Source organism: Juglans regia, chromosome 10, assembly GCF_001411555.2.
Source record: "Juglans regia cultivar Chandler chromosome 10, Walnut 2.0, whole genome shotgun sequence".
NCBI lineage: Eukaryota > Viridiplantae > Streptophyta > Magnoliopsida > Fagales > Juglandaceae > Juglans > Juglans regia.
Window position 1 is genome coordinate 29,910,364 of NC_049910.1, and position 15,792 is coordinate 29,926,155.

General features: G+C 37.3%; 1 protein-coding gene across 1 annotated transcript; it reads right to left on the reverse strand.

Moving 5' to 3' along the window:
- Positions 1-5,011: 5,011 nt before the first annotated feature.
- On the reverse strand, positions 5,012-6,697 carry LOC118349695. The gene has a single exon (XM_035695231.1). The coding sequence runs from the start codon at positions 6,695-6,697 to the stop codon at positions 5,012-5,014; it is 1,686 nt and encodes a 561-aa protein (XP_035551124.1).
- Between the last annotated feature and the right edge of the window lie 9,095 nt (positions 6,698-15,792).

A 15,792-nucleotide genomic window follows, 5' to 3' on the forward strand; every position in this document is an offset into this window, starting at 1 on the left:
AACTGAAAAATATATTTTCATAAAAAAATTTTGGATCGCATTTATATGATGAAACAACATATTTATTATCAAAGTCCTTAGTGTGCATATATAGGAACTTTCACATAGAAAATGCTCATATTGCCTTGTCTTTGACTCTACTAAACCAAGAAGAGGGATCTCATTAGCGAGAAAATTTTCAATTTCTCAAACTTCACACCCATCATCCTATGCCTCCATGGCATATTTTAGTATATCATTTTCCCCCCTGAAAAATAATACCACTAAGTCAATAAGTGACCATCCAACTTCCAAACCTCTAGGAATTCTCACTAACACCACTACTTTCAATAAGTCTTAAATCAAATTAGGTATAGACTTCACAAATATCGCATTAAAAGTGCTAATAAAAATATCGTTTTGTCCAACAAAAGCATTATGTGACGTTTTAGCTGTTAACTAGCGATATATCCTTATTTCTTGCATACTCAATATTTTTCATATTCTTCAATCTACTATAGGAGAGAAAAGAAAAACTTTGCGAAAAATTATCTTAGCCTAAAACCTATCTTGCATCAATGCAACCATGAGCAAAATTTTTAGGCTTAATTTAAGTCGTACCTAATTATTCAAACTTCTGCCACAGTTACCATGTAAACCTCCAAGGTGCTTGGTATTACTCTCAAGGGGTGCTCTAAAGTTTATATATCTGCAAGAACCTATCTGTTCTCACTAGAGAGAAATAAAACTTGAGCAAGATTACCAGTACTAATACCACATAGAGATGCTTTAAAAAATGAATGTGCCAATCAAGAATGTCCTCAACACTTCTGCACACTCAAATTTTAATGTCCTTACTTTCCAAACATACTAGCAAGTAGAGAGGCTATATACTTATCTGTGAGTTAATCTAAGTTTCTTCAAGATTATATGCTCAACCTCAAATATAGGAGCAATTAATCTTTGCGTTACAAAAACAACACGCAACTTCTGTTATTACCCACAAGATTCGAAGGCAAAATAGTGGTTTAGCTCTTTCTGATAGTTGATCCCATCAACTTCTATAAAAATTGTAGTGCATGCGTTCTACGCGCACTTCCAATTTTACTCTAGACCTTTTAGAGGTTTGACAATAATAATAGTCTAAGACAATCTGACACTCACAATAATCTTTATTTGTTTCTAACTCCTGCTCATGGAGGAGATTAATGCGACGATTAAGTCGTATAAATAATCTCTAGGTTTTCTTCATGGTTATCTCAAAGTTACTAAACTATGCGCATCTAATTGCACACACATTTAAGAAATCTACAGCGTTAATCTAAGTCAGAACAAAAATAATTAATACACATCGCAAGATCGAAAATTCGTTAAGCTTCCTAATCGTCTCTTGCACCTCAATGTCTAATTATTAATTTCTAACTGAATTTTCGCGCTAATTTATATCGTATAGGAGATTAATTCCAAATCAATCTCTTTTACAAGATAAGCAATCTACAGAGTTAGTCACATGAAAAAAACAATTTCTTCTTAGATTGAAGAAATTCATTTGAGCCAATCAGAAGGATGGACTAATCAAATTCGGGCTACTTAATCCTCTAGTTTATCAAATTCTAAAAAAACTGAAGACAATTCTTAAAAATAGTCTAACAATATAAGTGATAAAATAAGTTCGTACAATTACATGCAATCGCAATGCATGTACGAAAAATAATCACATCACATTTCATCCAAATAATTATTATTTACCAAAAAATAATAATCCAAGCAATTTATAATATAAAATAAAAAGCATGACAAGTGCAATAAAATATGACATCATAATATCATGACATGCATGTATTCAATAAGCACATGCAAAAATATATTTCAGAATAAATATTTTATTCCACAATTACATGCTGAATTAGTAAATAAAATCAGCACACACTAACAATAAGCTCTATCCCAATGGTTGAGCTTATAACTCTTGTGTGTGAGGTCTTGGGTTCAAAACACCACCCAAGCATTTTGTCAAACATCACTATTCTTAGACAGCCAATGGACCGTACCCCCTTGGGCGCCCAACTGCAAAGTGAGCTTGTGCTTGCTGGGCTCACAACCCAATCCACAAGCACTCTTAACAGGATATGATACGGGCCTCATTTTTTTTAAAACAAAAAAATTGCCCAAAACAGTATAAGCCTAAAATAGATAACTCAAACTGTTTTTGTTTTGTTAAAATAAAAATATGGGCCAGGCCGAAAAGCTTTATTTATTAAAAAACAACCCATTTGTTTTACAGCCTACAACCCATTTCACTCTGTTCTCCAGCCCATATAGATGAAAATAAACAAAAAAAACTTTTTTTCACTGTTCTTCTTCTTTCTCAAACCAACGGTTACAGTGCTTGTAATGGAAGAAAAAATTAAAAAAAAAACATGGATCATCAACTTGTAACCGCCGCCACCCTATCTTCCACTCCAGAGAGCTCTGCCCACCATGGAAGACAGCGGCTTTTGGCTGCCCCGTTTGCATCACCGCCACATCCTGGCAGTTAGAAGCGCCGCAGCCATGTGTTGGGGAGCCGCGGAGCTGCCGTGCTCCTCTACGTGCAACAGAGTTGGTAGCACCCTGCTCTTGGTGCGCTCAGTAACACAACAAAACTCGTGGTGCTCCTCTGCAAGCAGCAGAGCCTCCAGCTCGCCACCACCCAACGCTGCCCCTTGTGGCAGCGTGCTGTGCTTGGCCACGACAATGGCTCTTCCCATAGCTGGGCTTGGATCTGCACACGACAGTCAGCACTTCATTGGCCTAGCGTCCGCTGCTCAGTGCAGCTCAGGAAAATGGAGCTGTCGTGCTCTGTGCAATGCAGAGCTTCACAGCACCACCATGGTGCACGTTGTTCTGCACGCAGCAGAACACAGCACCTCCGTCGAGGAGCCGGCCACCAACTGTGGTGCTCTACTTGGTCTGCGGCATCAGCACCTCTAGTGCATGCCGCAGTCCTCCGACGCGCGTTCCACCGAGGTCATGGACACTACAACGGTGTTCGCAGCACCCATGATTCGTTGGTGACTCTTGTGGTGCTCATAGCATCAGTGTGCACAATACCCTCCAATGCAGGTTGCTGCGTCATGATATGGCCACACCCGATGCCTGTGCAGCAATCCTTTTGTTGCGTTAACCATGATCAGCATCCATCAAGTGGCGAATATTACACGAACCACCTCTCACGGTGGTGTGTTGGTTACCGAGAGAAAATAAAAATTTTCTCATCGTGCTTTAAAAAAAAAATTTCATTGTGCGGGAAAACATTTTCGGTAAAAAAAATCACAATACGCACGGCAAATTACAAATCGAGAACAACCGATTTGTGGCTCTAATGCCAATGTTAGAAATACTAGATCAAAGTATACAGCGGAAGCGATATTACCTCATCGTAAATATCTAGGATCTAGTGCGGTTGTTCCACAGATTCTTCGTCGTCGTTTATCAGGAATCTCCCGTATCGATGGTGGAGTGTGCTACGTGGTAATACCAGAGCAACACCCATATATTCCATAGCCTAAATGATGGGACTAGAGAGAACCATTTGAGAGAGAGATTTCTTGTCTTTGATGCAAGTGTCATCCAAAGGGGAGAGGGGCTTAGCCCCTCTAAGTGGAACCCCTGGCTGGCCCTTAATGGCCAGTCATCAAGTTTCATGAAGTGGTTAAGAACCACTTCATAACCACTAAGAGAAGGTGAAGGGGTGCCCACTATGGGTACCCCTTTCTTACACTCCCCCTGGGGGTGGTTCGTTGCTTTGTAAAGGTGTTGAGTCACGTTTCGGTAGGGGTGTAAACTCAAACCGGAAAATCAGAAAACCGGACCGAACCGGACCGGTTTTACTGGTTTTGAACCGGTCCGGTCCGGAACCGGTTTTCAAAACGTAAAAACCGGCCGGTTCCGGTCCGGTTCGGTTCCGGAATTTTTTGGACCGGACCGAACCGGACCGGACCGGTTGATTAAAAGAAATAAAAAATAATATTTTTATATATAAGTTTTATACAAAATATTTTATATATATTAAATATTAATATATATAAGGTTTATATATAATGTATAATTATAAATGTTTATGTGAAATTTTATATATAACATATATATTCATATATTATTATAATTTATAAATTATTACATAAAATGTTAATACTAAATCACTAAAAGTTTATAATTAATACTAATATATAACTTATAACTATACCAATAGTCTAATATTAATAATATTATATAGTCTAATATATTAATAAAAGTATAAAACAGTTTTTTTTAAATCAATTTTTTTTTTTATAAACAAAATTTTAATGAAAAATTGTGAAATTTACATTTTAAAAAAACCGAAAAACCGGACCGGACCGGACCGGAAACCGGTAAAACCGGAAGTACCGGTGCGTAATCGGTTTTGAAAAATACAAAACTGGTACATACCGGTTCGGTCCTAGATTTTATCCAAAACTGGACTGGACCGGACCGGTTACACCCCTACGTTTCGGTCTATTTCTTCTAAATATTTAGAGTGAATATATGAATATAGTAGAAAGAAAACAATCCCTGAAGTGTCTAGTAGTGATGTTGGGTGCGAATGTTGCTTTCTTCCTCTTTCTAGATCTCGGTAGATGGCCGTTAGATAGGGGCCGATATCTCTATTTGACTCAGTCTTGTCTTTGTTTAAATTTTGAGCATGTCTTGCTTGCCATCTTAACAACTTTCACTATCATAACAAACTACAGAGTGGGTCATACTCTTAATTAACAAATGCATTCCGGATGAATTTTCGGTAATATCCCGTGAGCCCTAGGAATCCTCGCAAGGCCTTCACATGCTTGGGCTCGGGCCACTCTAACATAGACACAATTTTAGAAGGATCAGCCATTACCCCTTTATCATTAATAATGTGGCCCAAATAGTCAACTTCATCAACCGTAAACCGACACTTAGATTTTTTTGCATATAGGCAGTGCTGTTTCAGCATGTTTAACACTTCTCTTAGGTGGCCCACATGCTCTTCCTAAGATTTACTGTATACCAAAATGTCTTCAAAGAACACAAGCACAAATTTCCTCAAGAAAGGTTTGAAAACATCATTCATTAACCCTTGGAATGTGGCTAGAGCATTGGTGAGGCCAAAAGGCATCACCAAGAATTCATAATGTCCATCATGGGTACGGAAAGCTGTTTTAGGAATATCACTAGGCACCACTCTCACTTGATGGTAACCCGATCTTAAATCAAGTTTGGAAAAAATCACCGAGCCAAAGAGTTCATCTAGCAATTCATCAATAACGGGAATTGGAAACTTGGCCTTTACCGTGTCTTTATTAAGTGCCCTATAGTCCACGCAAAGCCACCAACTTCTATCGGCTTTACAAACCAACAAAATAAGGGAGGAAAAAGGGCTAGAACTGGGTCTAATCACTCTCGATTTCAATAACTCAGCCACAATCTTCTCAATTTCAGTTTTCTGGTAATAAGGGTAACGGTAGGGTCTATTTGTTATGGGTTGAGTTCCCTCCTTAAGGACTATTTGATGGTCATGAGTACGAGGTGGTGGTAACCCTTGGGGTTCATCAAATATTGTCTTAAACTCCTCTAACAGTTCAGAAAATTGCCCTTCCACCAATTCATAATTTCCCTTCACTGCCCCTTCACACACAATTTGTAAAAAAATGCCTTTCCCTTTCGCTAAGGTTGCCTTCAATAACTTTTGGCCATCCTCTACAACTGAGGAATTCAACTTCAATCCCTTGAACTCAATAGTTTTACCTTCGCACACAAAGGTCATTAGGAATTTCGAAAAATCCCAAGTTATGGGGCCCAAGGTCTCTAGCCATTGGACTCCAAGCACAATGTCATACCCAGCAAGATCCAAGCACAATGTCAGCACCTTCAACTGGGCTGTCTTGCAAATGCCCTCACTGTTAAGGCCTTGGCCATTTGCCACTCTAACTTTTAAGTTCGCTGAATAATCAATAGGCAGCTGCAACTTTGCTGCTAAGGCTGAGTCTATAAAATTATGGGAGCTGCCTGAATCCACTAGTATCACCATTTGTTCTCCACAAAGACTTCCTAGTAAACGCATTGTTCTCATCGTGGGGGTTCCTGCTATAGCAGCCAAGGAAATTTCTAGTTCTTCCTTGCTACTGGTTGGTGTGGCTGGTGTTTCTTGTGCTGGTTTTTGTTCTATTTCCACCACTGGCAGCTCTTCTTCTTCTTCACACACTTCCTCATTCACCTCCAAGAGATAAATACGAGGAGTTTTACAAGTGTGTAGAGGATTCCACTTCTCATCGCAATTAAAACATAAGCCTTTGCGTCGCTTTTCATTCATTTGCTCGGACGAAATTGGTTTAGCACCCCCCATAGGTTTCCTCCATTTGTTAGAATAGTCACTAGAATAAGACCCAGTAGAGTAATTTCCCCCTCCCATGGAAGTGGTTGTCTCTCCCGTTGATTTAGCAACTTTTCTTATACTTGGAAGGTATTCCTCTTGCATCTTTGCTAACCCATATGTTGCATTTAAATTCACAGGGTATAACATACGAACTGGGATGCGAATTTCATCTTTTAAGCCACTAAGAAAGCAGCTGAGTTTGTGCGACTGAGAGAGACCTTGTAGGCGGTTGGTCAACCCTTCAAATTGGTTCATGTAAGATGCCACGGTACTGGTTTGTTTCAGTCTCGTCAACGCCTCCATTGGATCATCATAGGCCGTGGGTCCAAAACGCAGCAGTAATGCTCTAGAAAAAGCTTCCCAATCACGGCACAACCCTCCATCAACGACATTTTGGAACTATACCAGTGCATCTCCTTCCATATGATAAGAGGCCATCAATAATCGTTGAGGCAATGGTGTTTGGTAGAACTCGAAGTAGTGGTTGGATTTAAAAAGCCATATAGCTGGATTAACTCCTTGGAAATGAGGGAAGTCAAGCTTGACCCCTCTGTTGTTGAATCTTCTTGGGTCATAATTCTCCATTTCAAGGTTGGTTTCATGGTTAAAAGGTGGAGGAGGAAATGGATGATGATGTTCGTTTACAAGGGTACGTAGCATATCTTTCATTTCTTGGACATCAGTTTTGAGCTCCCTGATATCAGCTTTTACTGTAACAAATTCCTATTGGTGTTGTTCTACTTGAGTTTGTAAAACCTCAAGGTGTTCGTGTTTAGATCTGGTATTCTCAGCCATGGTAGTGATGGGTCTGTGTGGTTCTGTTTAGGTGGTGATGGAATGGATCTGTTTGGCTAGAGTTAGGTTTGGTTGGTAGGAACGATTGGCTCCCTGATACCAATGTTAAGAACCTGCTATTCTGATGTAATGAAACAACGATGTATTAAAGGAAAGATGATGGAACCAGGAATGTAGTTGCAGCAATGGATAAGCAGAATGCACACCAAGTGTTTGTCAAATTGCTAGAAAGGAAATTCACTACTGAGTATTGCTACGGGAGTAACTTTCAGGGCTCCCAACCTCCAATTGCAAATACAAGTTCAGACTATTTTTTTCTACCCTTTTCCTGTGCCATTTCTGAATTCCCATATGGACGCAGCCCATCACTAACAAAACAACTTAAATTGCAGCACGTGGAATGTAAAAGAACAGAAATGGAAATATTGTTATATAAAACACATCGTTTGACCATGGCCCAGACGCTGCGTCTAACTAAAGACACTGACCCAAACTACTTAAAAACGTACAGTTTTATTAATTGTAGTGACACACACCCACACGGCACCGTTTCCTCTTCAGCTTGATGGCCTTCTCAATCAACACTTCACACGGCGTCGTTCCCACTTTCCACTTACAGATTCACTTCACTTCATGCACACACTTTAGTTCTTCACTTCTCATCTCACTTCTGCACTCTTGAAGGAACAGAGCACCCTTTTTCTTCTCCATTTTAGGTTACACTACTGGAGTCATGATAGATAGATTAAAAAAAAAATTACTTGATTATGCTTTTTCATAGACTACGTACATATATACCTCTCCTAAGCTTCTGACTTTCATATATTAATATGTGCTAGCTAGGGACTTGTAAATTTTCTTGTCCCTCCACCAAAAAGGGGAAAAATGATTGTGATCACATCCTTATGAAAACATATCATACTTGCTAGCAAGGCTGAGGTCCCATTGGAAGCTATAGAAGGTTCTGAGTTGCTTGCCATTTTCAGGGGTCTGCAGCACTGCATTACCATGGGTGTGTCTAATATTATTGTGGAAAGTGACAGTTTGCTGAGCATTGAAGCGTTAAAAGATGATAATATGACTAACTCTCTTTTAGGGGTGTTATATCATGAGATAAAGAAACTTGTAACACATTTTGAGAATTGTTTGTTTTCACATATATATAGGGAAGGAAATATGGTAGCACATAAGTTGGCTAGAAATGCATTCAGGGTAGAAAGTATGGATGTTTGGTGGGATTGTACTTCAGACTGTGTTTCTCAAGCCCTATGGCTTGATAATTGTCTGTAATCATTTTCTATTGATTAATGATATTCTCATTTTATAAAAAAAAAAATGATGTTTCCTAATAAAAAAGGTTTCAATCCTGATATATTATTACTTGGGTCTTTATCAACTTCAATGCCTGTCCCTCCAAAATCGCAAGCAGCAGAAGTAGCCCCATTTTGTTGGTAGAAACTATTGAAAGCATAAGATGCATGTGGCACTAGACTATCTGGCTCAAAACAAGGCTGGCTAGGCTGAATAACAGTGCAGTCCACATTCCCAGGACCATAAGCCCAGTCCAAGGCATTCTGCAACTCCATTTCAAAAGACTTATTTGAAGCTATGCACCATATTTTTCCGTCTGAACTAGTCATTAATGCACGCAACACCTTAATTTTCCAGTGAAATCCAGTTTATAATAACATTTAAAGAGTGGGTTAACATGAACTATATTGTTTTGGCTATTGCATATGTTAAAACTCTGATTTGCTTACTGTGGTTAATGCCTCCAACTCAGATGCCAAGAATTGTAAAATAAATTATAAAGAACTTGAAACAACACATAGCAGGAATGTAAAGAACACAAAAGAATTGACGTGGTTTGATCTTAGTGATCTACATTCATGACAACAATAGTCAAGAGACTTTCCTTTATTGATTATCAAATACAAACTTGAGATTACAAGAACACTCTCTCATGCACACCTCTCTCTTTCTTGGAGCCGTACTGCAGATGTTCTCTCTTTTTCTCTCGTGTATTCTCTATCTTTCAATCCTACCTCAAGTACAATTAAAGGCCTCTATTTATAGAACTTAAGTTGTAACAATAAAAATTGTAACAGAAGGATAAGTTCCTATTTCATAGAAGCAGTCCAGTACTCTAGTCTTTCCACGTGTAGCCATGTGCACATGTGCACATGTGCTTTTCTCTAAATGGTTGACACTAACATAACAATTCTCCACCTTGGAAATCATTTAGACCTTCCAAGCTGCCTTTTCCCCTCTTTGACTGTTGCTACTGATCCACTCTAAGTGGCTTGGCAATTTTCCGTATTGATCAAGTTCAGGCAATGTCTAACAGTTTTGAGTGTTGCCCCATGGGAGTGCTTATAGATTTCAAATGATCCATGCCAAAACTTTTAAGAATCTTTGAAATATATGTCTTTTGTGATAAGTACAGTAGCCTATTCTTCATGTCTCTTACTATTTCCATTCCCAAGATTCTCTTGGCAGGCCCTAGTTCTTTCATTTCAAATTCTGTAAGTACTTGACTTGTTCAATTAGATTGGAGTCTTTACATGCAATTAGCATGTCATCTACATACATCAGTAGATATACTAAGACTTCCCCAACTTTCTTGTAATACACACAGCTATCATACCCACTTCTCTTGAACCCATTTTCAACTATGTGTGGATCAAACCTTTTGTACCATTGCCTAGGGGACTATTTGAGCCCATACAGGGATTTCTTAAGTAAACACACCTGATTGCTGTTAATCTCATTCGAATACTCTTCTGGTGGCTGCATGTATATGACCTCCTTGAGGTCTCCATGTAAGAAAGTTGTTTTTATATCCAATTGTTCCAAGTGCAAGTCTTCATAGGCAGTGTAAGCAAGTAGTAGCCTTATGGAGGTGTGTTTGACCACTGGAGAAAAGATTTCATTGTAATCAATCCCTTCTCTCTGTGTAAACCCCTTGGCTACCAATATTGCTTTATACCTTGGACCCTCAACCCCTGGTATGCCTTCTTTTCTCTTATAAATCCACTTAGATCCTATCAATTTTTGTTTCTCTAGTTTAGTAACCAGTACCCATGTTTTATTTTTGTTCAGAGACTCCATTTCCTCTTGCATTGCAAGTAACCATTTATCAGCCTCCTTACTACCCATGGCTTCTTGATAAGATCTTGGATCTAAATCCACTACCTCTTCTGCAACTGTCAAAGTAAATGCAGTCAACTCAGCATACTCATATCTCTGAGGTGGCTTGATAACTCTCTTTTGCCTGTCTCTTACCAGGTTAAAAGAGTTTACTCCACCTTGATGTCTGTCATCTAAGCTTGATTCCTCAGTTTTCCCAAATTGATCATCCAAATGAACTGGTGTGGCTTCTCCTTGCTCCACCTTAAGTTGCATACTGTCAGAGACAAGGTTCTAAGTTATTTCAGTTGTTTCCTTTTGTACTCGAGTAATTTATTGTTCATTGAAAGTCACATCCCTACTAATCATACACTTATATTTCCCAAGTTCATCAACCCACAATATGTAGCCTTTGACCCCTTCTGGATACCCCACAAAGATGCACTTGAGTGCTCGAGGTTGTAGCTTGTTTGTTCTTGAATGAGCATAGGCAACACAGCCAAACACTCTCAAGTAATCATACCTTGAGGGTTTTCCTGACCACATTTCTTGAGGGGTCTTAAAGTCAATTGCTGATGAGGGACTTCTATTTATCAAATATGCTGTAGCAGCAGCTTCTGCCCAAATTGATTTTGGCAGGCCTAAGTTTGATAGCAGGCACCTTACCCTCTCCAAAATGGTCTTGTTCATTCTTTCAGCTAGACCATTTTGTTGAGGGGGTTCTTTCACTGTCTTGTGCCTAGCCAGCCCTTCCTTTTGACAGAAAGTGTTAAACTCCTTTGATAAGAACTCTAGTCCATTATCAGTTATGAGTTTCTTCACCTTCCTTCCTACCTGGTTTTCAACTAAAGTTTTACATTCCTTGAACTTAACAAAAGTGCCACTTTTGTTTTTAAGGATATAAATACATACCTTTCTCGAGTAGTCATCTATGATGGATAAAAAATAGTTTCCTCCACCATGAGAACTAACCCCTACAGGTCCAAACAAGTCTGAATGAATATAGTCCAGAACATGTTTGGTGTGATGGACTGTAGGCTTGAAACAGGTCCTTGTGGATTTTCCAAGTATGCGGTCTTCACAAAATGGTAGTTCTCCCAATTGTTTCTCACCTAACAGGCCTTGCTTCTGAAGTTCTTGAAAACCCCTTTCACTAACATGCCCCAGTTTCTTGTGCCACAACACAACCATGTCATCCATTTTGTTATGAAAAGATGATGCCTCACCACATATAGTTTTCCCTATAGGCCATTTTTTATTATGCATTTCATTATTATTAAAGATCCCCTTGTCACCTTTAATACCCCTGATTCTGACTTGAATGAGCAGCCAAATTGGTCAAGCATCCCAAGAGAAATTAAATTTCTCTTTAACTCTGGTATGTACCTTACTTCCTTCAGTAGCCTTTCCATACCATCATGTAGCTTCAATCTGACTGACCCTATTTCTAGAATTTTGCAGGTTTTGTTGTTACCAAGGATCACTTGCCCTCCATCTACTTCAGTGAAAGTCTCAAACCATGATTTCGAGGGGCACATGTGAAATGAACACCCTAAGTCTAAAATCCAGTCTTTACCAAAATCTACATCAGATACATTCAACATTTCAGCACTATCATATCCATCTAATGCAATAGCAACATTTCTTTCTCCCTTAGGTTTGTTTCCAAGGTTTTGTTTCCTCTCAGGGCAGTCTCTTTTAAAGTGCCCCTATTTGTGGCATACAAAACACTTAAGTTGTTCTCCTTTTGATTTTGACCTTGATTTGTTATTCCTTCCCTTGTAACTTTGTTTTTCTACTCTACCCCTTACTGTCAAGCCTTCCCCAGTTTCTGTTTTTGTGTCAGCCTTGTTTTGCAATTCTCTTGAGTGCAAAATAGACTGCACTTCATCTAAGGTCAAACTTTCTCTACCATACATTATAGTCTCTTTAAGACTTGTATATGAGGTGTCTAAAGAACTTAGTAATAGAATAGCTTGATCCTCATCATCAATTTTAATGTCTATGTTTGCAAGATCCAAGATGATCTTATTACACTCATCAAGATGTTTTCCCATAGACATACCTGAGGTCATTTTGAAGGTGTAAAGCTTGGTCTTCTTATGGAGCCGATTTGCCAAGGATTTGGTCATATAGAGGCTTTCTAACTTTAGCTAGACCCCTTCTGATGTCTCTTCCTTGCCAACTTCGCTCAAGACTTTGTCGCCAAGGGAAAGAATTAGAGTGCTGTGGGTCTTCTGCAAGGTCTCAGTTTTTATTTTTTCAAGCAAAGAACTCATGTTCTTTTCACCAAGAAGTGCATCCTGAAGGCCCTGCTGAACCAGAAGAGCTCTCATCTTGATCCTCCATGTTTGCAAGAAGATTTTTCCCATTGAACTTCTCTACATCGAACTTGACATTTCCCATCTGATCCTAAGCTCTTGATACCACTTGTTAAAACTCTAATTTGCTTACTGTGGTTAATGCCTCCAACTCAGATGCCAAGAATTGTAAAAGAAATTATAAAGAACTTGAAACAACACATAGCAGGAATGTAAAGAACACAAAAGAATTTACGTGGTTCGATCCTAGTAATCTACATCCATGGCAACAACAGTCAAGAGACTTTCCTTTATTGATTATTAAATACAAACTTGAGATTACAAGAACACTCTCTCATGCACACCTCTCTCTTTCTTGGAGCCTTACTGTAGATGTTCTCTCTTTTTCTCTCGTGTATTCCCTATTTTTCAATCCTACCTCAAGTACAATTAAAGGCCTCTATTTATAGAACTTAAGTTGCAACAATAAAAACTGTAACAGAAGGATAAGTTCCTATTTCACAGAAGCAGTCTAGTACTCGAGTCTTTGCACATGTGCAGCCATGTGCACATGTGCTTTTCTTTAAATGGTTGACACTAAGATAACAGCCTATGTGATAGAAAAAACAAACAACAATATTATGTGCAATCCTTAATTGGTCATGTAAGGATCGTAGAGTAGTCTTGCAGCAAATTAAAGCTTACCGTTAGAACCAGTACTACATGAACTCATGGTGGGGATGCTTAAGAACTAACGCCAGAACTGTGAGCTACTTACTATAATCATGAAAAAAGATTATATGAACCTTTGTACCTCCGAATTAAAGACCCGGCCAACTTGCAACCTTGGCAAACGACTTGTTCACCTTGATCGAGTTTGTTCTTAAATGCTCAATCATGTGTATTAATAGGCCGGTTTTCTCTCAAAGTAGACATTATTATAAGAAGCTTTGTGCCCCCCTCGATCTGATCTGATCAATCTTGAAATTCGTGCATGATGATCTATATAGACTTGGGCTTGATCAGGTAGCTTATAAAAAACTTCAAGTTTAATTAAAATTGTCATTCTTGAAATTTTTGCTCGAGTCAATGCCGATCAAATTGTGTCCAAGTATCACTCGGCCACCCATGTCTCGTGTGTTTAGCAAAATTCATTTAATCCAGAGGTCTTGCGTTCAGTCTAGAAAAATTTATTATTGAGTTGTTTTAACCTAATAAACATTAGAACTTGAAAATCTTTGTGAAATATGAAATTGTAAATCTTGTTAGCTTTCGAATTAATGCCATCAAGATCGCCTTAATCAGATGTCATGAGGATAAAAATTATGACGACTTTAATTTCATTTAGGTTAATCTGATGAAATCTAGCGCACAACTCGCTATCTTTACTCAACATGATATTTAAACTCAATTATGGTTATGTTTTAATAAAATTGAAATTTGAAAAAGTATTTTTTAAAATAAATTGAAATATGAAAATCCAAATCCGATTAATGAGAGCCCAGAATTGCCAAATTAAAATTTCAAATGGGCTAAGAAAAAAAAAAACCCAATAAAAAAACTCAAATCCAACTGCATCCCAACTCCCTACAAGTCGAATCGGAGGCTAGAAGAATCTAAGTCGGAATCGGAGGTCGGATTTAACCTCCGACAAAGTTGGAGTTAGAGTTGGAGGTAGAGCACTCTGACTACAACAATGTTGGTACTCAGCTACTGCATGCTTTCCCAAATGTTTTAATTTCCTTACTTATCATTTAATCTCGGCTTTCATATCATCAGAGTTATGGTTGGCAAGAATGAAGCAAAAATTATGGTTGGTATGTTTGGCTCAAGTACTCTCACTATTATTCTTTACTTTATTATTATTTTTTACCTACTTTTTTACTATTCATTACTTTTCATCTATTTTTTACTACTATTTAATATTTTATTATTACTTTTTCATTACTTTTTCACTACTATTCACAAACATTCTCAACACTTCTCAACACTTCTCACTACCCAAACGTACCCAGAGATTTTTTGGTTACTAAACATATTTCAACTCATCTCAACTCATCATTACAACTTTTTCAAATCCCAATACAAAATATAATAAATAATTCTATTTTTTCAAATATCAAAATAATAATAATATTAAAAAATAATATTCTAACAATATTTTATCATCTCAATTCAACTCAACTCAATTCAGTTCAACATCCAAACACAACCTAAGAGAGATAAGTTATCTCATTAAGTGGATCCTTGAGAAATAAAATCAGATGAAAATTTTATAAATAGTAAGATGGTTTTTGCGATTTTAAAAAATGAGAGAGGAAAAAGTTGAATAAAAAATATTATTAAAATATAATTTTTATTTTAGAATTTAAAAAAATTTGAATTATTTTTTATTATTTGTTTAATAGTTTGAAAAAGTTGTAATGATTAGTTTGAAAAAATTATAATAATTAGTATGAAAATGTTTATATTTAAATGATATTTAAGAAAGAAATGAGATGAAATTGGATGAGACCAAAACTATTTACAAACATCTCTTTAGAAAATTTCTCTAACTAGTTAAATAGTTCTTTTACATAAAAGATTTTTATTTTAGAATTTAAAAAAATTTGAATTATTTTTTATTATTTGTTTAATAGTTTGAAAAAGTTGTAATGATTAGTTTGAAAAAATTATAATAATTAGTATGAAAATGTTTATATTTAAATGATATTTAAAAAAGAAATGAGATGAAATTGGATGAGACCAAAACTATTTCCAAACATCTCTTTAGAAAATTTCTCTAACTAGTTAAATAGTTCTTTTACATAAAAGTCAGTACGCAAAACACACCCTCCATTTAATTGACATGCAAAAATTTGATTTGTTAAAAGTTTTAATTTTAAATTTCTCTAATAAATAAAGTCTTGCGATATCAATTAAATCCAGCTTCCAAATAGAATTTTTTTAAAGCGAACACCCTTGTTCTAAGTTTCGACTTTAAAGATTGGGTTGGTTTCGATTTAATGGTTTCGTTCTAACATTATCGTGAGAGTCAGAGAATATCACAATACATTTTTAATAGGAGACAAAGACAATAAAGGTAAAGTAAAGGGGTAAAACTGCAATTGACGATTTTAATTGCATTACGCGGTCTTCTCGGTTTGAAATACTGAGGAGCAATCGTCCGTCGCC